The sequence below is a fragment of the Amborella trichopoda genome, chromosome 1 (assembly GCF_054954075.1).
Source record: "Amborella trichopoda isolate Santa Cruz 75 chromosome 1, AtrichopodaSantaCruz75HAP2 v2.0, whole genome shotgun sequence".
Classification (NCBI taxonomy): domain Eukaryota; kingdom Viridiplantae; phylum Streptophyta; class Magnoliopsida; order Amborellales; family Amborellaceae; genus Amborella; species Amborella trichopoda.
Window position 1 is genome coordinate 39,585,061 of NC_142336.1, and position 27,847 is coordinate 39,612,907.

The 27,847-nt window shown below is 37.7% G+C and overlaps 1 protein-coding gene across 2 annotated transcripts; it reads left to right on the top strand.

Annotated features, from left to right (window-relative positions):
• The first annotated feature begins 241 nt into the window (after positions 1-241).
• LOC18437485 (integral membrane protein (Protein of unknown function DUF92, transmembrane)) lies at positions 242-27,847 on the top strand. Of its 2 annotated transcripts, XM_088864808.1 has the most exons (6): positions 242-533; positions 8,085-8,338; positions 9,623-9,746; positions 11,166-11,270; positions 26,546-26,591; positions 27,477-27,847. In XM_088864808.1, the coding sequence occupies exons 1-6, from the start codon at positions 267-269 to the stop codon at positions 27,479-27,481; spliced, it is 801 nt and encodes a 266-aa protein (XP_088720934.1). In that variant the 5' UTR covers positions 242-266; the 3' UTR covers positions 27,482-27,847. The 2 variants fall into 2 exon arrangements, with proteins under 2 accessions (XP_088720934.1, XP_011624597.2); XM_011626295.3 differs by lacking the exon at positions 26,546-26,591.

Genomic DNA, 27,847 nt, shown 5'->3' on the forward strand with positions numbered 1-27,847 from the left:
TAAATGCCGACTTCACTCTTACAATTAATTCTCACTAGAGCTCAGTATGAAAAGCGAATCAGCCGGCCAGCATTACATCATTTTCTCTCACACGAAAGAGCATGGCTTTTCTCTCTCCTCTCGGCATAAATACGTTCCCTTTTACAATCCAATCCCAAAAGAATGGTTCTCATTTGCATCTGGCAACAACCCATCAAAGAAAACCAAGTGCGCTTAAAACTCTCAAAATCCCCATTCCCAGAAACCATGTATTAAATTTGAACACTATGATCCCCTTGAGGGCCCTGCAGACCCCAGAAGAATCATCAGGGATTTCAGGAGTTGTATCAGGCTTGCTTGATCCCATTGGAGCTTCAATACCAACTTGGGAATCAGCCATTGTGTGCAATTTGTTGATATTTCTGGTGGGCTTTCCAATTCTTGTATCTGGGTTGTCTGCTTCTGGTATTGGGGCTGCTTTTTTGCTTGGAGTTTTGACTTGGAGGGCATTTGGGGCCTCTGGGTTCTTGCTAGTTGCCATCTATTTCATCATTGTAAGTCTCTCTCTCTCTCTCTCTCTCTCTCTCTCTCTCTCACACACACACACACACACACACACACAAACACACACACACACATACACACACAGAGTTTAGTTGTTTCAATTAAGTCTGGAGCATCAATCTTTATCAGTTGCTATTCTGCCCTTTGCTCCAATGTCCTATCCTGAACCTTGTTCCTACAAGAAATCTGTAAACTTCTTCTACTAGAAACTGATAAAAGAGGATATTGAAGTGCTTAATTCGGATCTTATCTGGGATTTGATGTCACTTCTAGTGTAATGAGTATAATTGTAATTATGTGGTTAAGACCTTAATAGATCTACTTGGCTCGGGAAGAAAGACCTTAGATGGATCCATTAGTAGGTGAAACGCTTATTGAGGTTTAAGTCGAGGAATTTTGTTTTTTATTACTCTGCAACTTCTATAATTGATGCTGGTAGAGCCTGCCCATGTATTAAGAATGCTGCTCGATTTGAGCAATTTCAAATGTGTTATTGGTCCTATGCTATGTGTAAAGACTTGAGCTTCTGTATTTTTTGTTCTGTCTTTGTTATATGGATAACAAGAACACGTTTTTGGAATTTCAAGGGGGAGTGATGTGCCCCAAAACATATATGTTTCATTGATTTGTTCTTTCAATGATTACAAGTCCTTTTATGAGACTCTCACATTGCCTCTAAGGTATCAAATTGCCTCTAAGATATCAAATTTACAACTCTCACATTACAAGTCCTTTTATGTATTTGCCTTTGATAAAATTAATTCTAACTAAAAATAAAAGTTACTTGTTGTCCCTTATGATTACCCAAATCCATTTAAAATCAAGGATACGGAAGAGAACGAAACTTCTAGTAACATTATCCGCAACAATCCTAAACATGTCCTCCAAAAACCTTCTTGTTTAAAGAAATCATTCAGACTTTAATTTGAAATTAAAAATTGGAGATAACTTCCCATCGACAACAGTCTTGTCCTCAAGGATGGGATTGGGAGAATCTCTCGTGAAACTTCTGTCAGTTCTCCCAATTCATGAGTGCCCATTGTATTAAGACTTCTGTGACTTGTCTTATGATTTTTATTTACCATCTGGTGGTTCGAACTTGCTTGTGGCTCTATTGGACAATTCTGTCGTCGGTGAGAGACAGTAAATTCTCAGCAACAATATGAAATATGAAAGACCAGGTTAGTTTTTTACACTAGTGGTAGCTCAAGTTTGTAAGCTATTGAACCAATCTTTTGTATGATGTGATAGAGACTACAGACCATAGGAACGTGGAAATAACTTTGGTGATCCTCTAGCTGCTATTCATGTCTCCAGTATGGTTGAAGACATAGATAGGCCATATCACCCACATCAAGTATCGTTCGGATCGATTCTTATCAGCTGCTTCATTTGTTGTTGAGCTTTTTATCGGTTTTCCATCAGAACAACAAAGAATCTGGTCTTTTCTTCTTAATATAATATCCACAATTCCACATATTGGACCTTAGTGGATTCTAGGTTGTACTACAAGCTTGGGTGGTGTTTGGCTATATACAACCTTATACGGAGTCATCCAAGTTGAGGAGTGAAGGATGGTATTATACTACCATTTTACCCATGGAGACCACTTCACCTAGTGTTTGGGTTGGAAGCTTGAGTGACACAACAAATACATCTCCAAACGCCTATTGATCACCTTTGTTGGCATGATCCATTTGTGGGTGGTATGATGAACTCATTTGGAGCTGGTATCCTGCAAATGGAAGTACTATCCAAAAATTGCTTGTGAAGACTACACTTTGGTCATTAACTATGATGGAAGGCATCCTGTGCGACTTAAAAACATGTGCTACGAAAACTTGTTCCACTTGACTTGTTGTGAATGACCGAAATGGCATATGTGGACAATATCACGCTCTTTCCATGTGACCCAGTGGCCCTTAGATAAACGATGTTGAAGACTCTACTGAGTTCACTCAGGCTCGGCCACGTTACTCGGCCTCGGCTATGTGCCGAGGCAAGTATGGATGTATAGTGTACACACTCGCTCAGTGTGTCACCCTACAACACTTGGGTCAGTATTTTATAGACTCGCTTGAGTACCATGTGAGTAGGCTGAGAACATCTCGGTTGAGATTTGTTGAAATTTGGGGGAATCAAACCAAGTTTATAGGATTCTCCCAATTATTTTTCTGTGCAAGTATTGCATAGCACTTTTACAACATTGAGCTGTCAAAATTGATTCATCTAAAGAATTACTGATGGTGGATTGAATTATTGTTAGGGCCTTATCTGGGCTTGTTCGTCATCCAAATAGATCAAACCTTGATTTATTTGAATCAAACACACGAGAATTTGAGAATTTTTCCTCGGTTCTTTTGTGGAAAAAACTGATTTTGTGATTTTCCATCCAAAATAGAGGAAGGCATACGATTTACCAAATAACAAGCTGTCAAAACATCTCCCCAAAAATTTTTGGGCATATTTATATTCAACAATAAAGCATGAGTTACGTCTATTATATAACAGATTTTTCTTTTGCTGTCCCATTCTGTTGGGGAGTATGCGCATATGATGTGTGATGCAAAATGGCATTTGTGGCTAAAGAATTTTAGAAATCTGGAGACAAATATTCTTTGAAACTATTTAAACGCAAAAGGCAAACATTCCTTCCAAATTGAGTTTGAACTTCTTTATGAAACAATCAATAAATAGACAAGGCCTTAGATTTGTAATTCATTAAATATAACCATGTCATTTGAGAAAAATTATCAACACAAATTAACATTTGTAACTACATAGATTCTGAACTCTAGAAGGATCCCCATTGTTTGAATGAACATCTGAAAAAGACACAGACTTGGTTTATTTGTTTTAGAAGGAAAAGAAGTTCTATGATGCTTTCCTAACTCACAACCTCACACTCTTTAATGAAGGGATTAGCATCTTCAAATTATTGATCATTGGATGACCAAGTCTGCAATGCCATCGAGGAGAGGAAACACTGGAATGTAGAGCAACACCCACAAAACTATTATCAAGATAGTAACGCCCATTTGTCTCATGACTGCCACGAGTCATCTTCTTCGTCTTTAAATCCTAGAAAACACAATATGAGGGATATAGAGAGTCGCTGAACACTGAAGTGATTTAGTTAATTTACTCACTAACAATAAACTGAATGGAAACTTTAAAACATAAAGAACAGAAGATAAAGAGAGTGAAGATGTAGGACACACAATGCCTTTACCAGATACAACCATGGGCTGGAGTGATAATAGTAGTAGTACCATCTGGTTTATTGAGAGACGAGAACATAGAAGACTCACCGTCATATGATAAGAGGCTTTTGAATCAATGACCCAAGGAGAAGCCTTTTGAAAAGCAAGGAATGTAGAAGTACCTGTATTAGCTAGAGTGGCAGTGGAAGGGGAGGATGAATAGATGGCTGTTGGCTATTCTTGATTAACTTATTGTATTCTTCTTGCGAGAGCAGCATTAAGTCACTAGTAGAATGTAGAATTTGGTCTTGATCGTTGGAGCCAACTAGGTGCACACCATCACCTTCAGAACATAGGACACGTAATTTTCCCAAGTAGCCTTACCAAATTTACCCTAGCATTTTCAATAGTGTGATTTGTTCGTTCACAATGGGTGCACTCCGTGTTGCCTCGACCTCTACCACGACCTCCTCTTGAATCTTGACCACACCCTCTATTTCCACCACCGCAGCATCTGCCATCACCTTTACCCATGGAGGAGGTTAGAGCAGACCCATTAGCAGTGCTGGTAGCCGATGAAGAAGAAGATATAATAACCCATTGAAGGCGAGATATATATTATTGAGAGAGGGAAATTCACTACTAGCTAAGATCTGCCCCCAACAACATGATACTCAGGATTAAGGCAGATAGGAACTTTGCAACTCTAAGTTCCTCTCTTTGCATTTTATGAAGTTCCATATCATTAGTTAGGGGTTCCATATCATTAGTTAGGGGTTGCTAAAGATTCAACTCTTCGCACATTCCTCGAAGAGAACTATAATAATCACTAAGGCTTTTATCTCCTTGCTTTAAAAGACATATACTCTAATAAAATTGATAAATCCGAAAAATATTTTTATTAGAGGATTACATTTCCTTTACAGCTTCTCACACTTCCTTAGTAGTATCATAGAACATAACATCAGCTCTCACATGTGGTTTCATACTATTCCATGACCATGTCACAATCTGATAGTTCTCCTTAAGCCACTCATCACACCCACTTTTTGAGTCTTTTGGATCATCTTTAGTTAAAAATTTCATCTTACCCCTTTCACCTAAAAAAACCTTTATGTATCGGGCCCATTAAAGTTCTTGGGCCCATTTAATCTTTTAGAGATTGCTGGAATTCCTATTATGTCATTGACAGTAGGAACTTCAGGTTTACTTTCTGTGGCCATAACCATAGAACAATAAACTAGGTATGAAAGTATACACGAGATCACACTAAAAACACCTTAAACATGCTAAAAATTTATAAATCCAACAATCTACAAGCACGAAATAGCAGATAATACACACATTAACTTCTCAATCAACTAGAGGGAGAACACTTGTCTGTTTAAAAGCCGATGCACAAAGCTCTTTCCACTATGATGTACGAGGAAACCCCTAAACCAGTCATTCACAACTTCCGCAACACACCTTTCAGCATTTCACACTAGTTTCTGCTTTTCACATCCAAGAGGTGAACTTTTCAATGGCATGAACATGCACAATACACAGAGGCCACCATGTTGGCCTTACACACGTAAAGGAATATTTCTTGTTGAAATCAGCACATATAATTAGGTTTTTCCCTCTCTCTATTTTTTTTAAGACAAAAAGAACAAGACAGTAAGCATATCAATGCTCTGATATCATGTGAATGGTACTCGTGAACAGTTATGAGCAGTGCCGTGAACAATATCATGAATAGTGGCATGAACAATATCATGAACAATAAAAAATGTCAACACTAGAGGGAGAAAGGGAAAATAAGAGAAAAAGAAAAAGAGAAGATGGAAGAGAAGATAGGAGAGAGTGACATAAGATTCAAGCACCCCATTTCCCATTAGTATCTTTATTTGTAATGTTTGTTTAGGGCTTACAAAAGACAAAATACCCTCAATGAAAATAAGTATCCTAAAGCATATAAGAATGATAGAAATGCCCCAATACATAAAACAAGTTATTATTTAACAAAAACCATGCACACATGATTGAAATCAGTGTTCCTTGAGAGGGATATTGATGTAATGGATTTTTTAATTTTTTACTTGCTATATTCTAGATTTTAGGTTTGGGGTTATTTGGTGTTTCTAGTTTTTCATAGGGGCGTTTGTGTCTTTTTTAGTTGTATAGAATTGAGGGGTAGAATTGAAAGTTTAAGTTTTAACAGATGAAGTGTGAGGATTTAATCAGGATTTCTTTTGCAGCTCGTTAGGTTTTAGGGTTTTCATTTATAAATATGTAATTGAAGAAGAAAAGAATAGAACAAAGAAGAAGTGTTTATTCTGGGTCTTGTAAAAAGATCTTTTAGGATGGACTCCCTTGTATATCTTGAGAGAGGGTATATTCTCTCGCCCTTTGTTTATTTATTTATTTATTTATTTGGTTTGTATTTCCCCCCCTCCTCCCTGCATCAATTGATATGAGGGTCTTGAGATCCATATACGATAATGCTATCACAACATCTACCAATCGAACTATGGAGCATGTGGGTCAAATAATTGAGAGATTCAAAAAAGACCTAACAGAATATCTTGGTAGAATTGTACAAGTTCTACAAGATTTACTCTACAGATTGCAACACGTGTGACAGGAATATGAAGAGGTGGAAGATCAAAAACTGATCACCAGTTCAAGGTTTCGTCACACACCAGAACATGCTCTGGAAGTTGATAATGAAAAACAAATAGTCGATTTTTCAGATATATCACAACTGTGTTTGATTAAGTTCAGTACTCAAAAGTTTAATAAGAGAAAGGGTGAAAATTTTTAGTTGGAACAAAGTGGAGAAGATAATGAAGGAAAATTTTCGAATTCCATGAGCTCGAGGTTGAGCTTGTCCTAACCCCAGGAGATTGATGTAATGGGTTTTTATTTTCATATTGTTCTCTTTTCTAGATTTTAGATTTAGGATTATTTTGGGTTTCTAGTTTTCGTTTAGGGTATTTATGTATCTTTTAGTTGTAAAGAATTATGGGGTGGAATTGGAATTTAATTTTTAAGAGATGGAGGTTTAGGATTCAATATTGATTAGGGTTTATTTGGGAGCAAGTTAGGTTTACGGGTTTTCTTCTATAAATGTGTAGTTGGACAAGAAAAATAATAAAAAACAAAAAAAAAAATTATTTTGGGTCTTGTGAAAGGATATTTTTGGGATGGACTCCCTTGCAGACCTTGAGAGGGGTATAATCTTTCATCCCTTTAGTTTTATCTTTTAGTCTTCCCTACATTATATAAGCATATCGAGATTATTAGTTTGTCTATAGGAAGCTGAAATGATCTATGCATTGATAGTTGAACTGAAAATTCAGTGACCTGCATTTTGAACTAAAGCCGCTGAATACTGATTCACAGTTTTGTTTTAGCAAGCTAGGATTAATTGATTTCCTGTCACCATTTTGAAGGGGAATGCTAATCGATATAGTAGGTTCTCTGGGGAAGTTTGCTATTATGGATCAACTATCTATCTTTTCAGTCTCTTGATGTACTATAAGGGAAAATGATGTTTTTTTTTCCTTTATATACCTGTAGTCGCATTACAACTTGTTTTCACGTCACTTTAATCCCCAGGCACTGAAAGAGATGCGACCTAGAAACCTGAGGCTTCAGTGAGGCTTTTTTACCATGTCAATATTTAAGGAGTTCTTCATTTTGATACCTTTGTGGTGTATTGTAAAGATCAAGAAAGGATGATTAATAGGTGACATGCATACCCCAAGAAATAAATGACAAAGAGAACAGTAAAAGTGGGTTACGAGAACTTTGCCACTTAATATAAAAAAAAAATTGTTCTCCACTTGTTTATTTCTCAATTTTACCATTCTATATTATTTTTAGTACCATACATAATGCTCTGTTGATACTCATTTGCCTGGTCCAGGTTAATGAGTGGATCTCTGGAAATATGTGCTTAAAACCTTGATTCCAAATTGGAGAACTCTCCAAGTTCACTGGACTTGCCCACTTACCTTCTTCTATAAATGAAAAAAATAAGATATACCAGGGGTTTTTCTACTTTTTAGTGATGTTTTTATCACATAGATGATAGCTAGCGAAATGCTTAGAAAACGCACTTTGACATTCTGAGAAACAAGGTTCGCATCCTACCCTGCACAGTAGGGTTTTTGTTTTTAACCTGTTTGCAGTTTACTATTTAACTTTGCAAGTCGACTATGTTTTGGCAATTTCCAATCAGATCTCAAAGTTTGAGTTGTTAAACAATACTTGCAATATTTATGATCGTAATCATGAACAAAAAGGCTTTCTTGCTGTAACCATTTTTTTCTTAAATTAAATGCCAAACAGGGCACAGCCGCAACAAAGTTGAAGATTGCGCAAAAGGAGGCTCAAGGAGTGGCTGAGCAAAGGAGAGGAAGAAGGGGCCCTGGTAGTGTTATTGGTTCTAGTGCTGCTGGATGCTTTTGTGCATTTCTGTCAATCTACGGGATTGGTGGATCACAACTTTCTGCACTTTGGCAACTTGGGTTTGTGGCAAGTTTTTGTACAAAGCTGAGTGATACTGTTTCCAGTGAGATTGGGAAGGCTTATGGCAAAACAACGTAAGTGTACTGCTCTTTTATGCGACTACATGTGCTTTGAGTTGCATTAATAGTTATTTTAGATGCCATCATTTGTATGGATATAATTCTATTTGTGTGGTCTGTGTCCTGTGGTTTCTAACCTCCCTAAAAACTGTAGCAATTATCTAGGAGCTAACGTGGTTGGTAACCCATGTATTCTCTCCGCAATTTTTGATCGTTTGTGTTTCCCTCAGTTTAATGTACCTAGGAGCTTCCTTTTCTGATTTACATGGCTCTGGTGCAGTAATGTCAATATAATCCCATGAATCCTTGCATACTTAAAGTGTATAACGAAAATCTATAAATCTTATTATGAAAAGGCCAGGGGGAAATGTTCGTTCCACTCAAATTGATGGAAATATTTGTGGTGGTACCTTGAATGTGCCATAATTATGTACACATGAAACATATGATCTCAGTAGAAAATATTGAGGGATACCTGAAAATTCACGTTAGTCAATCATCACTATGGATGAATCTCTCAAGCAAAAAACCAGAATCAGATAGAACTTGGGCCAATGCCCTGCTCTTGAATGAAACCAAGCATAGGAAGTTGCATGAAATCATTGATTATTATATGTTTTTCTTGATCTTGTTAACTTTTTGGCCTGTCATATGTTTCATGAACTTTTTAAAATGAAAAAGGAACCTGATCTTTTCCCTTAAGCAGTCAAATTGCTTAAATGCACTCTTCTACAGCCAAACTAACGCAGTACCAAAGTGTACTTGTCAACATTGATTTAAACACACTAATTGTTTCGTTATTTTGAAGTTGCTTAGTGAATGGGATGTCTTTGAAACATGCTACTTCAAACCTTGAAAAGACAAAACTATGGAGAGAAGTGTTCTGAGGTTCATATTACGAAAGTGGTTAATAAAAGAAAATAATATTTAAACCATAGGAATGGTCATATGGGGATCAATGTGGGAGAAACATATGGAGTTAACTTGTTTCTTTGCATGACATAATATGCATGGAGGTTGGTGGGCCAGCCTGCTACAGCGAATATTGTTGTTTATCCATGTCCAAATTCTAAGGGTTAGAAAGCGTCATCACGGAAATTCACATTTATGTGGCACCATGCATACTGTTTATCCATATTGTTTTGCAAGCCAACTCAACTCTCTTCTGCTTTCTCTTCTGAATATTACATAAATGAAACCTGCTACCAAATACCAAAAAAGAAAGAAAATTTGTTCACGTAATTCTTTCTTAAGTGATGTGAAGCTTATAAACTCTGGAAACTTATTTGGTGAGAATAGGTATCTGGTGACGACATTGAAGGTAGTCCCAAAAGGAACGGAAGGAGCTGTGAGCTTCGAAGGGACCGTTGCTGGATTCATAGCTTCTGTTATTCTTGCCAGCATCAGTTGTTTCTTGGGCAAGGTCTGTATGCTAAAATTTTTCTAACTCTAAAAAGAAAAAAATCCCAAATGAAAATTATGCTTCTGAGAGTTTGCTTGGAAACTCAACTTACAATTGGAGAAACTCTGTTTTTGTTTGTTTAAACAGCCCTGGTTTGGCTGTCACACATGTTTTGTAATGTTCTGTACATGTGTTTAGTTTTCTAACAAAAATATGGCCTTTTACAAGGGGGATTAAACTTTTCATGTTCATTTTTTACCTCACCCACAAAATGGCAACTTTTTTTACTGTATACCTAAAGGTTTGGGTTTCAAAGGAGGCCTGGAACCATAAACTGGCTGTCACCTAAAAGGCATTGCAACAACATCTAAATGGCTTATTGGGGCATCATCCAGAGGAGGCCTACAGCTCTCTGGAAATACTACTATGCTTTTTGGCTTTGAGTATAATGTTGAATTCAGACTCTGTAGTTTGGCATGTTCAAATGCTTTAAAAGAAATGCAGAAGTTTCTTATACTAAAATTATTATAATAAAACTTTTGAGAACAAATTTGCAGAGCATAAACAATGGTGTGATGAAAAAGGAAATTCGTTGGTATATTGTTCCAGCAGTGTTACATGGTGTCTAAATATAAGAGGTGGAGGGTTTAAAGTTTCTCTCTTATTCAAACCTTGCTCACCAACCTAGTACAAAGAGGTAAAAAATAAGATATGTGATAGAATGTGGGCGACATATCATTTGAAGAAAAATGAAGATATTTTTTGCTTCGTAGAGTTAGGCACAGCCAGATGTATCTGAACCTTATTGAGAGGATTAAAAAATATTAATAAAGTAAGAGTTTTATGATTGTATTGACTGTTAAGCCTACAAAATAGCATGTGGAGATCCATGAAATGAAACAGTACTAATTTTCAATTTTTATATTTTATTTTTACGTCTTTTTGTGATTTAATTCGATCATAAATATTGCCATATTTAATACTTTGAAACTTTCCCCATAATGGGGGCTTTCATTAATGAGGTTGTAATTGAATTGCACTCGGTCGCTTCCTATGCAGTTTCCATCTCCTTTTGTTTCCTGAATGGGAATGGAACCATGCTTTTTTGCAAGTCCTAATCATAAGTTTTTTTCCTTTTTTGTGTTATCAAGAGAAATTTATCAAATCACACCTAAAAGTTAAGCTATTAAAAAACATTTCACCTTAGGTATGATCTGATGATTTCAAAACCCTTAATGATGTCATTTGATGGGCCATTTGAAATTTGATCAAAAGAATGATGGGCAATTTCAAGTCTGATGAAAAGATATGAGTCAAATGCTAAATAGTTCAACTCTTAGGTGTGATTTGATAAATTTCCCTAACATCAAATACTTTGCAATACCTTTCCATGTGAATTCCTACTAAAGACCTGATAGTATGATCCTTTCCATGAAGCAGATACATGTGGCAGAAGTAGTCATATGTGTGATAGCTTCTCAGGTTGCAAACTTTGGGGAGAGTCTGATTGGTGCTGCCTTGCAAGAAAAGGAGGGCTTCAAATGGGTATTCAAACTTTTTCTTCTTAACACACTAATTTTGTTTTTTTTTGTTTTTATTTTGCATAGAGAAAACTGAAAGAATCTGCTTTTAGCTTTCATAACTAAATATGGTTTTGTCAGTCTGCTCTTAGCTTTGATAACTAAAGTTGGTTTTGTTAGTTACCTTTTCTCTTGCCTTATGAAAGTCACAGCTTTCACTCGTAGGATATCAAATTGAACACTTATCTCTATGATCATGTTCTTAGTGATTTGACAATATCTTGTTACTTTTCCTTTCTGTTTCCTTTTTGAACATAAAAAATGCTAAGTATTTCTGATCAGCATCTATTTCTTGCTCAAATCTGTATGTAATAAAGGCTTGGTAGCAATGAGTTCTAATTGTCTGGTATTCATAAATATATGACCTTCAATATTACTGATACTAGTTGACCAGATGTGCCTGCCTAGGTGGGCAGCTAGGAACAAGGACATGCTAGGTCCCCTAGGAGTTCTTAGGATAAGGATTTAAGTCCGGTAGGCAGTTCTTAGGACATTTTTAGGGCCCCAAACTGAAAGGTGGACTATGTGACCGGGCAAGTGAATACCAATTAAAAATTTCTTCTATTCTTTTATACGTATTGCCACCCGGATCAGTTGTTCCAAAATACAATTTTGACTCAATGAAATAGCCAAGACCTCTCACTTGCATGCCATTAAAAGAAAATTACATTCATCATGAAGAACTAAAAATTACATAAGCAATAGAAACAACAAAAGCACGGAATATGAAACGTGTACCTTGCCTTAGGTTACCCCAATGACTTCGTATACCCCAAACTGGGTCACCTCCACTGATGGTGCATGGGATTTTAATTCAAGAACACACGTCACAATTAGGGAAACCTAGGCAAAAAAACCTTGGATAGCATCACATGGGTTTCCTTGACCAAGGCTCAACACATGAGCATGAGGCAAGGACCTAAGGCTAGGGCTTGTGTGACTTGGGTGTGCCATCCCTTAAGGGTTAACTCTTTCCTAAATCCTAATTTGGATGAGAGAAAGGAGAGAGAGAGGGCTAGAGGGGGGCATGCCCCCTTTGGTTGGTTAGAGAGAGAGAGGGAGATGAGATATAGAACCCCCATAGCCAGTATATATAGACAAGAGGCTAGGGCTTCTAGGTTAGGGTTTTGCCATCATAATGAGGTTTAATCTTGACCTTTGATCTTGAAGACTATGGGGTGAAGAGATCTCAATCATTCATTCTTTAGATCAGCCATCATAATTAAATGAATGATGTAGAATCTTATCCCTCTGTTTCTATAACTCCATTCCCATAAAATATTTTGTGTAAAGAAAGTATTTAATTCATACTTATTTGATATCTTATTCTTTCCTATCTAGTTTCAATTCAAATCTCTACACCTTAATTTTCCAAAACTTCAAATCATCACATGCCTTAGAAGGCACATGAAACAATAAGGAAAGTATGCATGGGGTGGGGCACACCACCCATGTCGTGTCCATGTGGGCCCCACGCCCCACACATTGGTAAGCCCATTGAACCCCATAGGGCCCCCAATATATTAATATTAATTTTTAGATATTAAAATAAATCTTACAAAACCTCCAAATGTTTTATTTTTCTCTTTGATTAAAAATAAATCCAGAAAATTGATAAAAATAAGTTTTCAATAAAATAAAATACCTAGTGGGGTCTAAAATTCATTTTCATTATTTATAAAATAATTAATATTTATTTAAATATATTAAAGAAGATTTGATGGGAATTGGATCCATGGAGATATGATTACGACAAATATACTGAGAACTCTATCCTCTCTAGAGACCGCATCTCATTACACGCACAACCCATCATAGGAGTTCATGATTAGACCGTCAAAATTAGCCAATAAGTGGAGAAGATACGATCTTAGACCATGGATTACAGGTCCCTCCCTGAGCATAAATCCATGGCCCATTTCAGCAGTATGCTCCATGGGTTCTTCCAACTACTATATCGTTGCAGGGAGTCATCTCTTCCACACATCTACACATCACACCTTTATCCAAATGGTCGCTTCCCGGATGGCTATCTAGTGTACATGCCGTGTGGTGGTAATGATGAGGATTTAAGCCTTTGTCCTCGCGGGCCATCCATCACACGCAGGGGTCAAATCCATGTCTCCTGGCTAACTGTCCAAGGCACATCTCCGACCTCATCTAGGGATAAGCCCACATCGAAACCCTTACTGGTTGTGCTTACACGATGCCCAGGACTATGGGTTTTGTACTTCACATTGAGTCATAGCCAGTCAAAACTCATGTGAGTCTAAGGCATTATTAATGCCCTTCAGTCCAAGCTAGACTATACTCCCACTGAAGTCAATAATTCATTATATATTTTTCAGTACATGCTCTCATAAGGCCTTTAAATGGTCACAAAAACCCAACATCTCCCACTTGGCCTTTGAAAGCCTTACAATTTCTCTTCCTCACTTTCTCTTTGCCCCATCCCATGTACATGTTTGGCGAACACATTCATCACTAACCCCTTAGTTAAAGGGTCTGCAATCATTGCCTTTGTGGGGAGATGCACAATCTCTATCTCTCCAAGTTGGACCTCGTTTCGAATATTATAATATGCTGGCTTGATGTGCTTGGACTTCTTGTGAAAACATGGGTCTTTAGATACACATTTTGCTGATTGGTTGTCATAGAAGATCTTCGCACACAGGTATCTCACAGGTACGCTGATTGAGAAACTTCTTTATCCATGCAGCATCCTTGGTTGCTTGACAACATGCCACGTACTCAGATTCCATAGTGGACAGTGCTCCCACATCTTGTTTCTTTGCCATTCAAGAATCTGCCTCGCCAAGCAGCATGAAGACATACGCAGATGTCACCTTGGCATCATCAAGGTCTCCTGGATAGTCCGCATCTGAGTACCCTTGTATGACTATGCTCACCCCCCTCTATATGCGAGTGCATAATCCGTGGTCCTTTTCAAATATCTGAGTACTCTCTTAACTTCCTTCCAATGTTCCAATCCAGGATTGCATTGGCAGCGGCTAATCACACTCATGGAAAATGACAGGCAGTGTTTCAAAAAGCGCTAGGCGGGTCCTAGGCGGCCTTGGGGGTTCAGGCCGCCCAGCGCCTAGGCGGGCACCCAGAACTTGCGCGGGCCAGTGGAATCCAAAAAGGATTCTACAGTTATATATTGTATAAAATATAAGAATTAAGTATTTAGGGCACATCAGAATTCAAAGTATTTTGCACACACTCCATAAGCTTAAGCATAAGTCGGTCCATATCCAATTAAAACTTAAAATTTACCAACCAACCAAATTACCAAACCAAAGTTACCAAATAGTATCAAACCAGTGGAACTACAAATCCACTATCCACAATACATAACCAAGAGGAAGAAAACAAAAATGGAAGTAATACTCGAAGACTCAAAAGAATCTTCAATAGTTCAATCAAAGTTCAAAGTTTAATAATTATTTAACATTCATCATTCATCATCATAAAAAGTAGGGTCAGCTGCATTTGCATCATATTCATCGGAGTTATCACCCTTCTCAACATATTGGTCGTTCTCCTCCGTCTTTTCTGAATCTGCCTCTTCTTCCTTCTCTTCCTCCACCCTCGTTCTCTGCGTAGAAGATCTAGTGGCCCTAGGAGGGTCAGCTGATGTCTCTGAAGCATCCATGTCCCATGTCCCATGTCAATCCTTCATACCCCTTGACCTCATCATTATCAACTAACCACTCCATAGCATTGTCCATATTTTTTGATCGATGGGGTCTCTCTTAGCAAATCTGTCCTTCAAGAATCAATTATACTTGATATAGACTAGGTCATTGAGCTTCTTTGATTCAAGCCTGCCCCTTTTCTTTCTATGAATCTAACAAAATCAAATGAAACTAATTAAAATCTATGGTTCAGGTATGATTAATACAATTATACAAATTACCCTTACGGCCTTACCTCTTCAAAAGTACTCCAATTGCGCTCACAACCGGATGAGGAAGTGGTTAGGTTTAAGATCCGAATGGCCAACTTTTGTAAATTTGGAGAACTACACCCATGTTGGCTCCACCAATTGGCTGCAAAGATATAAAATAAAATCATAAATAAGTAATAAAATTGTAAAAATGAAACTTGATTACTTGAACTTGATGAACTTAAGAATATTATTACTACCTAGATCAATTTTGGTCATTTGCCTCATCACCATTGGACTCCCAAAAGATCTTAATGAGCACTTGTAATTTATCAGCTCATCAGCGCATATAATATCCTGGATATCAATATCAGGGACTAACACATCTACACACTTTATTAAATCCAGTCATAATTGTGTCATTTGTGTGTATATCCTTGTCAATATAAAGAAAAAAGCTAGGTTCAAATAATAACCAACTGCAGGCAATGGCCGATGTAGCTGCCTATCCCACTTCTCATCAATAATCTCCCAAACAGACTTGTAGCAGTTCTTAACATCATCAAAATTTTGGGCTATCTCTCTGTTGTAGTTCTCCATAGCCTCATATATGTAGCCCGTAGAAGCCTTGTCACTATCAACCATGCGAAGGACTTTGATAAGATGAAAAAATACCTTAACAGCGGCCTTCACCCCTCGCCAAAAAGCCTTAGAAAAGATAATATCTCTCACTTTCTTCCTAACCTGATCTTTGGACCACTTGCATGCTCCAGTCATTTGAGGTAAACATATGTCTCAACTACACTCTCCTCGAATGTAGGCTATCTAGGCATAAGTACCACAAATCTCATGACTCCAGGCCTCACAATCTCTTTCTTCTTTGTAAATCTACGCATCATGTTGAGGGTGAGATGGTGGCTATAAATGAAATTTGTAACTGACTTTACCTTCTTCACTGCACCTGATATCTCGGTTAAACTACCAAGAGCCTCAAGCATGAGGTCTATACAATGTGTTGCACATGGTGTCTAAAAGATTCTACGATAAGCTATGCGCAATAAAGTAGTTGCAGCAACATTAGGAGCAGCATTGTCTGTGACAACCTGTAGAACAAGATGCTTCCCAATCTCCTCGATTTTCTTCTCTATAACTTGGAATATGTAACGGGCATTATGGATATGATCAGAAGCATCAATAGACCTCAAAAAACAGTCCCTAAAGGACAATTCACAAGCAAATTCTTCTGACTGCTTCTCTTCCTATCATTCCAAGCATCAGTCATAATAGAAACCCCATACTGAGCCCATGCATCCTTCTTAACTTTTACAACTTCCTTTGTGACACTCACTGCTTTTTTCAAAAGAAGCTCTGAAAGCTCATATGGGGTTGGGGGTTTCATCCCGGCGCAAATTGGCCAATTGTGTCTACCGCGGCATAGAAGCTGCTTAGGCGAGTGGTATTGAAAGAAATGCTCGCCTCATAAAACCATGTAGCAACAGAATAAGCAGCTCTATCTCTCTCTTCCTTCTTCATTCTATTTTCAATGGTGGTTTGCTTCTTTGTTTTCTCTCTTGCAACCTCAGGGTCAAGTCGAGGCAAAAAACTTTCCATAGGACTTCTAACCCGAGGCTTCTTACTCTCAGAACCAGAACCAGAACCAGAAGCAATTACAACTCCCTTTCCCTTTCCCCTAATAATGGATTGTTCTACCTCTTGACATCCCTCTCCAATCCCACCCTCATCATTATCATCATCATCATCAATTATGCTTGATATAGACTAGGTCATTGAGCTTCTTTGATTCAAGCCTGCCCCTTCTCTTTGTATGAATCTAACAAAATCAAATGAAACTAATTAAAATCTATAGTTCAGGTATGATTAATACAATTATACAAATTACCCTTACGGCCTTACCCCTTCTAAAGTACTTCAATTGCGCTCTCAACCGGATGAGGAAGTGGTTAGGTTTAAGATCCGAATGGCCAACTTTTGTAACTTTGGAGAACTACACCCATGTTGGCTCCACCAATTGGCTGCAAAGATATAAAATAAAATCATAAATAAGTAATAAAATTGTAAAAATGAAACTTGATTACTTGAACTTGATGAACTTAAGAATATTATTACTACCTGGATCAATTTTGGTCATTTGCCTCATCGCCATTGGACTCCCAAAAGACTTTAATGAGTACTCGTAATTTATCAGCTCATCAACGCATATAATATCTTGGATATCAAGATCAGGGACTAACACATCTACACACTTTATTAAATCCAGTCATAATTGTGTCATTTGTGTGTATATCCTTATCAATATAAAAAAAAAAGCTAGGTTCAAATAATAATCAATTGCAGGCAATGGCCGATGTAGCTGCCTATCCCACTTCTCATCATCAATCTCCCAAACAGACTTGTAGCGATTCTTAACATCATCAAAATTTTGGGCTATCTCTCTGTTGTAGTTCTCCATAGCCTCATATATGTAGCCCGTAGAAGCCTTGTCACTATCAACCATGCGAAGGATTTTGATAAGATGAAAAAATACCTTAAGAGCGGCCTTTACCCCTCGCCAAAAAGCCTTAGAAAAGATAATATCTCTCACCTTCTTCCTAACCTGATCCTTGGACCACTTGCATGCTCTTCAGTCATCTGAGGTAAACATCTGTCTCAACTACACTCTCCTCGAATGCAGGCTATCTAGGCATAAGTACCACAAATCTCATGACTCCAGGCCTCACAATCTCTTTCTTCTTTGTAAATCTACGCATCATGTTGAGGGTGAGATGGTGGCTATAAATGAAATTTGTAACTGACTTTGCCTTCTTCACTGCACCTGATATCTCGGTTAAACTACCAAGATCCTCAAGCATGAGGTCTATACAATGTGCTGCACATGGTGTCCAAAAGATTCTACGATAAGCTATACGCAATAAAGTAGTTGCAGCAACATTAGGAGCAGCATTGTCTGTGACAACCTGTAGAACAAGATGCTTCCCAATCTCCTCGATTTTCTTCTCTATAACTTGGAATATGTAATGGGCATTATGGATATGATCAGAAGCATCAATAGACCTCAAAAAATAGTCCCTAAAGGACAATTCACAAGCAAATTCTTCTGACTGCTTCTCTTCCTATCATTCCAAGCATCAGTCATAATAGAAACCCCATACTGAGCCCATGCATCCTTCTTAACTTTTACAACTTCCTTTGTGACACTCACTGCGTTTTTCAAAAGAAGCTCTGAAAGCTCATATGGGGTTGGGGGTTTCATCCCGGCCCAAATTGGCCAATTGCGGCTACCGCGGCATAGAAGCTGCTTAGGCGAGTGGTATTGAAAGAAATGCTCGCCTCATAAAACCATGTAGCAACAGAATAAGCAGCTCTATCTCTCTCTTCCTTCTTCATTCTATTTTCAATGGTGGTTTGCTTCTTTGTTTTCTCTCTTGCAACCTCAGGGTCAAGTCGAGGCAAAAAACTTTCCATAGGACTTCTAACCCGAGGCTTCTTACTCTCAGAACCAGAACCAGAACCAGAAGCAATTACAACTCCCTTTCCCTTTCTCCTAATAATGGATTGTTCTACCTCTTGACATCCCTCTCCAATCCCATCCTCATCATTATCATCATCATCATCATAATTGACCCGAACCCCAGACCTAACCTCTATTATGGAGGCAAATCTCTCATCTTTTTGATTTTTACCATACTCAAAAAATTGGTTATTTCCTGTTTAATCGCATCAAGAGTCTTTTCACTTGGGGCAACATCCCCCCTGATACCGGCAAGATGTTTCTTGAACCGGTTTATGCCCCCTTTTGTATCCTTCTCAGAAAACTTGCATCCTATGTAATTTTTATCATTAGGATCTGGGTTGTAGCCATATTTCCAACCAGGATCTCCTCTCCTATTAGATCCCGAAGAAGACATCTCAAAATAATACAATTTATACAAGAAATAAAAAAAACACTTACTTTGATTGCTCAATCTCCAAACTTCCACCTTAAAGATGCTTCTAAGGTTTCAAAATCTTCTAAAAAACCCCCCAATAGATTTATAAAACATAAAAAATTAAGGGTGTGGTTTGTATAGAGCCTAGGCTCTAAACAATCAAATTAGAGCCTACCTTCAAATAGTGTCCAGAAATGTGGTTTCAATACTGAAAATCTTTGTGATAGCCTTAGATTGTATTTTCATTTTTATTTATAAAATTTACAGCTTAAAAAATAGTGTAGATCGAGAGATCTATGAAAACTTGAAAATCTTGAAAATTGATGGTAAAAAATGCATTACAAAATACACTATTTCCAAAACTTGAAATCCCTTTTTTTCTCATGTCCATGCATCTTCATGTTGAGATGATCAATTTGAAGATATTTCGGCATCAAAACAACTTCTTCTAAGGAAATTTTTGAGGTAGGCTCTAATTTGATTGTTTAGAGCCGCGGCTCTATATAAACTTTCCCAAAATTAAATCTAATATCAATGGGTGATGTTTTGATCAATTTCTCATAACTTTGAGAAACCCTTCGATCTTAAAGAAATTACAGAAAACTAGTTTTTTGGGGGCTTTCTCTCTCTAAAATAGGCTCTAATGAGTTTTAGGTTTCAAATGAATCTAAAACCCCTATTTTTGGTCCCTTAGTATAAAAAAAATGGACAAAAATTGGCCCCACTAAAATTTTTTTTTGCATTTAGGCGAGGCACTGGACCTGGGCAGTCGCCGAGGTCTGGGCGTTGGGCTGTTTCTTGGGCACCCACCCAAGAACCTCCGATTTTTTTTAACACTTAGGCTTGGGCGATGTGCCCAGGCCCCAGATCCGCTTAGGAGCTGGGCGGTCCGCTTTTTGAAACACTGATGACAAGTCGGGTCTTATACTTGACATTGCATATATGAGTGACCCTACTACGTTGTGATGGGGCACTCGTTCCATGGTTTTCTTCTTGTACCTGTTATTGCTCGTTCTTCGACCATCAACCACCAAAGATCAAAATTTCATGAGGAATCGTCTTTGCCACATTTGCATGTATGAGAAGAAAGGAGTATGAGAAAGGAATCATCTTTGCCACATCTTTGCGACATTTGCCACATCTGCCTCAATTGGATTCTCCTCGAATGTATGCTATCTAGGCATAAGTACCAGGTAGCAAATCTCATGACCTCAGGCTTCACAATCTCTTTCTTCTTTGTAAATCTATGCATCATGCTGGGGGTGAGGGTGTTGCTATAAATGAAAGTTGTAACTGACTTTGCCTTCTTCACTTCACCTAAAATATCGCTCAAACCAACAAGAGCCTCAAGCATGAGGTCTATACAATGTGTTGTGCATGGTGTCCGAAATATACTAGGGTAAGTTATGCGCAACAAATTAGCAACAACAACATTAGGAGCAGCATTATCTGTGACAACCTGTAACCTTCTTATTCCCCTCTCCATCACTTGAAATATGTAATGGGCATCATGGCTATAATCAGATGCATCAATAGACTTAAAAAAAAAGTCCTTAAAGGGCAAGTCATCTGGCTTCTTCTCTTCTTATCATTCCATGTATCACTCATAACAAAATCCCCTTACTGAGCCCATGCATCCTTTTGAACCTTAACAATCTCCCTCGTGACAATCACCTGTTTTTTTCAAAAGTGGCTTTGAAAGCTCAAATAGGTTGGGGATTTTATCCCAGGCCCAAATTGGCCAATTTCCTTTATCAAGGTTTAGAAGCTCCTTAGGCGAGAGGCATTAAAAGGAATGCCTGCCTCATAAAATCATTTAGCAATATATTATGTAACTCTATCTCTCTCTTTCTTCTTGATTCAATTTTAAATAGTTGTTTGCTTCTTTGTTTTCTCTCTGACAACATCAGGGTTAGGCTGGGGCAGAAAACAATAGCCTCTTAAGCCCCCAATCCCATAACCAAGTACAATTCCCTTTCTCTTCCCCCTAGTCTAGGATAGGGCAAGCTGTTCTACCTCTTGATACCCATGCCCCTCTTGATCACTGTCATCATCATCATCAAAATTGACATGAACCTTAGACCTCAACTCTACTATGGATGCCTTTCTCTCCTCTCTTTTCTTTTTTGTAATACTCATAAAATATTTTATCTCCTCTCTAATAGCATCATGAACTTTTTCCCATGGGGGGAACATCCCCCCTGATACTGGAAAGATGTTTCTTAAACTACTTTATGCCCCGATTTGTATCTTTTTCACAATAATTGCAACTTATGCAATTTTTATCCAAAGGGTTTGGGTTATAGCCATTTTTCCAACATGAATCATCACTTCTATTAGATCTCAAAGAAGACATCTCAAAATAATACAAGTAAATCTAAAAAATAAAATATTTCAGTAAGTCGGATTGCTTGATCTCCAAAATTCCACCTTTGAGATGTTTTCTAATGTCAAAATCTTCTAAAAAACCCTCTAATTGAAAATTAAATCTAATCTCAATGAGTGATATTTAGATCGATTTCTTGTAACTTTGAAAAACCCTTCAATCCTATGGAAATCACAGAAATCTAGTTTTTTTGAGGTTTTTCTCTATTTGAGATGGGCTCTAATGGAGTTTAGATTTGAAATGGACCTAAAACCCACCTTTTTCCCCTTTTATTTTTCAAAAAGAACTAAAAAATGTCCCTCAACGTGGGGCATTTCTGCCCCTGGGCAGGGTGGCGGGTGCCCTAGTGCCGAGGTGGCTGACTGCCTAGGCACTGGGCGGTCCACCTTTTGGAACAATCTCAATTTCCCTTCTAGCCTGGGTCAACTTTTAGTTTTCCACCCACTTGAGGACTAACTTTAATTTTCCACCCATATTTAAAAAATCAAACTAGCCCTTTCTCCTTTATTGAGAGAAAGTCCCTACCCTTTTGCCTAGAGTGAGAGAATTATACTAATACGCAAACTACCCTCCCAAAAATTCAAAAATACTCAAAATGCTCTAAGGAAATAGGAAATAAAAAAATATACCCAAAAATTTCCCCAAAACCCTAGGACACCAAAATTACCTAAAATACCTCAGAAAACCCCAAATCCACTAACACCTATAAGGGATAAATAAAGTAGGAAATAGGATAAAAAACGGAGTTCAATTCGGATGGGATCGACTCTACCCTTTCAGAACGTCTAGGTACGTGCTTCAAGTTGCATATTCTTTCTCAATTAAAATGAGCAAGGCGGGGCTAAATTCCCCATGAGGAATGGTGTTGGATACTTGACTGGATTTGCTAGCAGACCACTACCTCCCCCGCTAACCGGGTGGTCCAAGAGGGTTGACTGCACAGACCTAGGGAATTCACAAACTCATACATATAAGCGCATTCTTTCCCCACTTTCTTCTTCCCCCCCCCCCCCTCCCCCCCCCCCCTTTCATTTTAACAGATATTCACCTTTCTCTTATGCGTATCATCTGCCTACCATTTGGAGTTGAGAAAATCACAAAGCACACTGACATGAGGCCACGAGAGACATGCGAATACGCATAGTGCTAATGAACCAGGCTCAATGGTGTCCCCAAAGCCTCACGACCCTGGCCCCAGGTCAAGCCCTCTCCATGGATTACCTCATCTTCCCTACCATCAACTATCCACTCGCTAGTGTCATCCATATCATCAACTTCTCTTACATTGTGCTTCAGCTCTTGATGACGTTGTTGCATCTTTTGATTATGCTGAACGAAGACAAGGTCTTTCACTCGCTTTTGCTCAAGTTTGTTTCTCTTCTTTGTATGGACCTATTAGATAAATGTTGAATGAACAATTACTATTTACAAAAACATAATATAGGTTATTTTACCTACCACTAAGTAAAATAAGTAATTACCATTTTAAGCGTGCTGAAGTTGCGCTCACATTCAGACGAGGTACAAGTTAGATTCAATATACGCATGGCCATCTACTGCAAATGTTGGGTGCTTCCTTCATGGCTTGTCCACCATGCCGCTCTTTCACATTAATGTAAGTGTAGTACATAAGGTATCTGTATGATTGAAATTTAATTCTCAAATCGTGAAATCAAAAATGAAAAAATTCTAAATGTACGAGGTGATCTTGGTCCTTTGCCTTATTGCCAACTCCTTTCCAAGAGACCTAGTTGAAAACCCACACTTTTCAAAATCCATTGAGGCCTTGTCTTGGGCTTTGGGATCAATGTTTCAAAAAGTGCTATGCGGCACCTAGGCGGCCGTGGGGGTCTAGACTGCTCAGCGCCTAGGCGAGCGCACAGAACCTAGGCGGCCCAGTAGAAAGAAAAAAGTTAGAATTTTGATATTCTAACCATAAATGAGGAGAATTTTGATATTCTAACCACAAATATTAGAATTTTGATATTTTATGCATAATATTTGATATTTCCATAAATGAGGAGAAGTCGAGAAGAGAATTTTGATAGTCCATAATACCATAATCCATGTTTTCATACAATGCTAAAACCATACAAGCATACACTGAGTGTTTGATTCTGATACACACAAAACAAAAGTTAGATAGTAGAAACTATAAACTAAAAATAAGAAAAAGAAAATATACAGAAATTCAGAAAATATACAGTCTGGGGGACTAGGACACAATAGTTAACACTCAACAATCAACACCAAGAGTCAAGCGTTTTCAACTCTTCATTCTTCAGTCATCATCATCATCAAAAGGAGTAGTTTAAGCCTCATTAGATGTATCAGATTCGAGGCCAGCATCATCAGAGTCATCTCCCTCTTCAACATAGCATTCGTCCTCCTCTGTTTCTTCTGAATCTGCCTCTTCCTTCTCTTCTTCTACTTCCCTCTTACTATGTGCAGACGAGGCCCTAGGAGTCTTGGGTGGTTCTACCCTACCCTGAACTCAAATATTGTATAATCTCCTCCTTGGTATCCTTAGGAACATTTTTACACAGAGAAATATCTCCTTTAATACCGGCAAGGTGTTTTTTGAACTGGTAAATACTCTCATTAGTATCATTTCCACAATAATTATATTTAATATGATTTTTGTCATTCGGATTCGGGTTATAACCATACTTCCAACTCGGATCACTACTTCTAGAAGAACCTGGAAAAGATATTTCCATAGAACAAGGCTCATTTTCATCATTTTCTGGTTATACTAAATTCAGAAATTGTCTAATCTCATCCCGAATAGCTTCATGAACCTTTTTACAAGAAGCAACATCTCTTTTAATACCGACAAGGTGTTTCTTGAATCAATTAATACCCCATTGGTATCTTTTTCACAAAAATTACACTTTATACAACTTTTATCGTTTGGTTTCAGGTTATGACCATATTTCTAACCTGGGTCGCTTCTTCTAGCAGAACCAGAAATAGACCTATTTAAATGACAAGGATTTTATTCCTGTTTTTGGTTTACAGAGCTCATATATTGTTTAATCTCCTCGCTGATAGCTTCAGGAACATTTTTACTAGGGGCAACATCCCCCTTAATACTGACAATATGTTTCTTAAACTGGTTTATGCCCCCTTTTGTATATTTTTGACAGTACTTGTATCTTATACAATTTTTGTCATTCAGATTAGGGTTATATCCATATTTCCAACCTGGATTTCCATTACGATTAGATCCTGAAGAAGACATCTCAAAATAAAACAAGCACTCTAAAACATAAAGTTTTGCACTTACTTTGATTGCTCGAACTCCAAACTTCCACCTCTGAGATGTTTTTTGATGTTAAAATATTCAAAAACACCCTCCAATAGGATTAAAAAAACTCCAAAACTAAATCTAATCTACCTGGGTGATGTTTGGATCTATTTTCCGTAACTTTGAAAAACACTTTGATCCAATGAAAACCATAAAATCTATTTTTATGAGGTTTCTCTCTCTCTAAAATGAGTTATTGTGGGTTTCTGTTTCAAATAAACCTAAAACCCAGCCTTAAAACGTTTTTTTTCAAAAACATCCAATAGAACCCTTAATAAGTCATTTCTGCCCCTGGGCGGCCACCTAGTTTGTCCGCCTAGGTTTGGGCGATGTGCCCAGGCCTCCTGGACCTCCTAGGAGCTGGGCATTCCACGTTTTGGAACACTGCTCTTTAAAATGGGTTCTTGTGGGTTTAGGTTTCAAATAAACCTAAAACCCAACCTTGAAAGTTTTTTTTTTTTCAAAAAAACCCTATAGAACCCTTAATATAAAAAAATCATTTCTGCCTTTGGGCAGGGCACTGGGCGCCTGCCTAGACAAGTGCTGTACTGTTGAGGCAGTCGCCTATGGATTGCCGCCTAGCTTGGTTGCCTAGCCTAGGCCTAGCGCTGCGCCCAGGCGTCCGAGACCGCTTAGGTAGCCGCCTAGGCACTGGGTAGTTCATGTTTTGAAACACTATTTGGGATCAGGGTTGAGCTTGATATTGCATTGGCTGATTGCTTCATAAACTTAGTCTTGTTATGTATCTCGTGATCAGTATAAAAGTGAGCAGGGTTAAGGTAGTACCCTGCTAAAACTATTCACAAAATATTAGTCACAACCGATAAATATTCATAAAATATTCCAATTACAAACATGTAATACAACAAAAAAGAAAAACAAAAAATAAAAGAACATCAAATCATAACACATTACACCCAAAAAAATATCAAACCCTTATTCAAATACTGTAATAAACTAAGCTTTTCCAAATAAATTTGATCTAGTCCCAAATTAGGAAATATTCACAAAATATTTCAAGTTTTTAACTACAAACATGTAAAAATATCACAAAAGATAAAAATAAAATAATGTCAAATCATAACACATTGCACCCAAAAAAAAAAAAAAATTTAAAATATTGTAATGCTCTAACCTTTTCAAAATGAAAGCCAAACTGGTGATTGCCAAATATCCTCTTATGTGACCACTCCAAGCCCCAAACAATATTAGAAAGTATATCTTTTGATTTTGCAAGAAATAGACAATGTTGAAATTTTTTTCAATCTCAAGAAAATCTCAAAATCTAAGTTCTTGAAGAGTTTTTCTCTCTCTAAAATAGGCAAAAGGAGTTTTAGGGACTAGAATGGTCCCCAAAACCCCCCTCCCCTTCTTTATAAAGGGGACATGCCCAAAATACCCGTGGCCGAGGGCCTATTTCAGCCCTCAGCCTTCCTGTATCGAGGCGCCACCAAAGCCCCCACCTCAAGGCGAGCACCTAAGCAGCGTTTTGGGGGCCTTGGCCCGCGACGTCTCGGAAGCCCGCCTAAGGGGTGCCTAGGTGTTTTGGCCTTCTTGTCTAGGGTGGCCAAATTCTTGAACATTGAGTATCTGTTGGGGGTGTTTTTTCATTTATCTTTTTTGTGTGAGTAGTGTTAATATCTATTCAGAAGGAAGCATGAAGATTGGTTTTGACTCTTAACAAATGCCAGTGTTTAAAAAACAGGTGCCAACTCAGTACTCTCCGATACGTGTTGATCCGCTGATTTCAGGTAAATCACGGAAACAATCGTAAAACTGGGGAATCCAGTAAAAAAAAAAGAAGGAAAAATCATATAATAGGAAATAAAATTGCACATGTTCTACAGTGAACCAGTTCCAGACAAATTTGGGTGATTCATCAGTTCATGACCATCTAGAACTGGGGCCCCACGTTCCAAGCCAACTTGTGCAATATTTGAGGCTCGCCGATTTTACCATCTCTGACAAAAACTACTTCGTAGCAGAATGAGTCTTTATCAAAAAAACAATAAAAACAAAAATGTTTCTCCACAGTGTCTTTATTTATTTATTCAGTTTTTTTCTCTTTTCTAACTTGAAATGAGTACTGAAAGATTTGAGATATTTGTAAGGGCACTAATCTATGCTCCCTCGGGAGCATAGTTTACTTCTACTCCCTTGGTCAAATGACCTACTTGTCAATCTGAAATTTGGGGAACCATCTAAGAATTATTAGATGATTGTTCTTAAAAGATAAAAAAATTGAAATTTAAGTCTTCTAACTCTTGGATTTCATCCCCTAAAATTGGACAATTTTTAGTCGATCTTGAGCATTATTTTTTCAAGTGCTTTGATGGTGCAATTAGGAATTTTATTGGGGTTAATCTATATGTTAAAGAGGTTATATCAGCAAAGTTGCCTAAAATTTATCTTAGGTGGGGTTTTCCTCGAGGGAGTAAATGGACTGTATACTCCTGAGGGAGTAGAATATCTTTGGCTATTCCTACGTGTAGAAAATGGATAAGCAGTTGGGTAAGATATATTGACTAGATAAAGGTTTATGCTAATGAATATGATAGTTGGTTTGGTTCGGCTTAGTATTTTTATTTATATTTACCCCAAATTGTGTAATTAATTAGGTGTTTTTGTTGCTGCAGCTTAACAACGATGCAGTTAATGTTATCAACATCTCAATGGGCAGTGCCCTAGCCATTCTTATGCAACAATTGGTGCTTCAGATCTAAGACCTGCCAAGTGGTAGGCTTATTTTGCACCTTTCGGGTTCGCGGGCACTGTTTTCTTCAGAAATATATGATTATATAGGCATATATTCATGAAGATTCTGAGGAATTTATCTGGAAATTTATTGATGAATTCAACTTTAAATTTGCGGTGGTTTGCCTCCAGGGGGTTGGAGCTGATTTCAAGTTTAGAACTTACTTTTTTGGTGATCTCCAAAATGGTATTAATTTATTGGCATTGTATATAACTATGAGACGTTTATCTTTATTACAAGAGGTTAAAACTA

What these genes read in the sequence shown, in the direction of transcription:
- LOC18437485 (XM_011626295.3), top strand. Translation starts at nt 267, where the DNA reads ATGATCCCCTTGAGGGCCCTGCAGACCCCAGAAGAATCATCAGGGATT. An exon ending in AAGGCTTATGGCAAAACAAC is followed by an intron (nt 8,339 to 9,622) that starts GTAAGTGTACTG and finishes TGGTGAGAATAG; the next exon opens with GTATCTGGTGACGACATTGA. An exon ending in AAAAGGAGGGCTTCAAATGG is followed by an intron (nt 11,271 to 27,476) that starts GTATTCAAACTT and finishes TTGTTGCTGCAG; the next exon opens with CTTAACAACGATGCAGTTAA.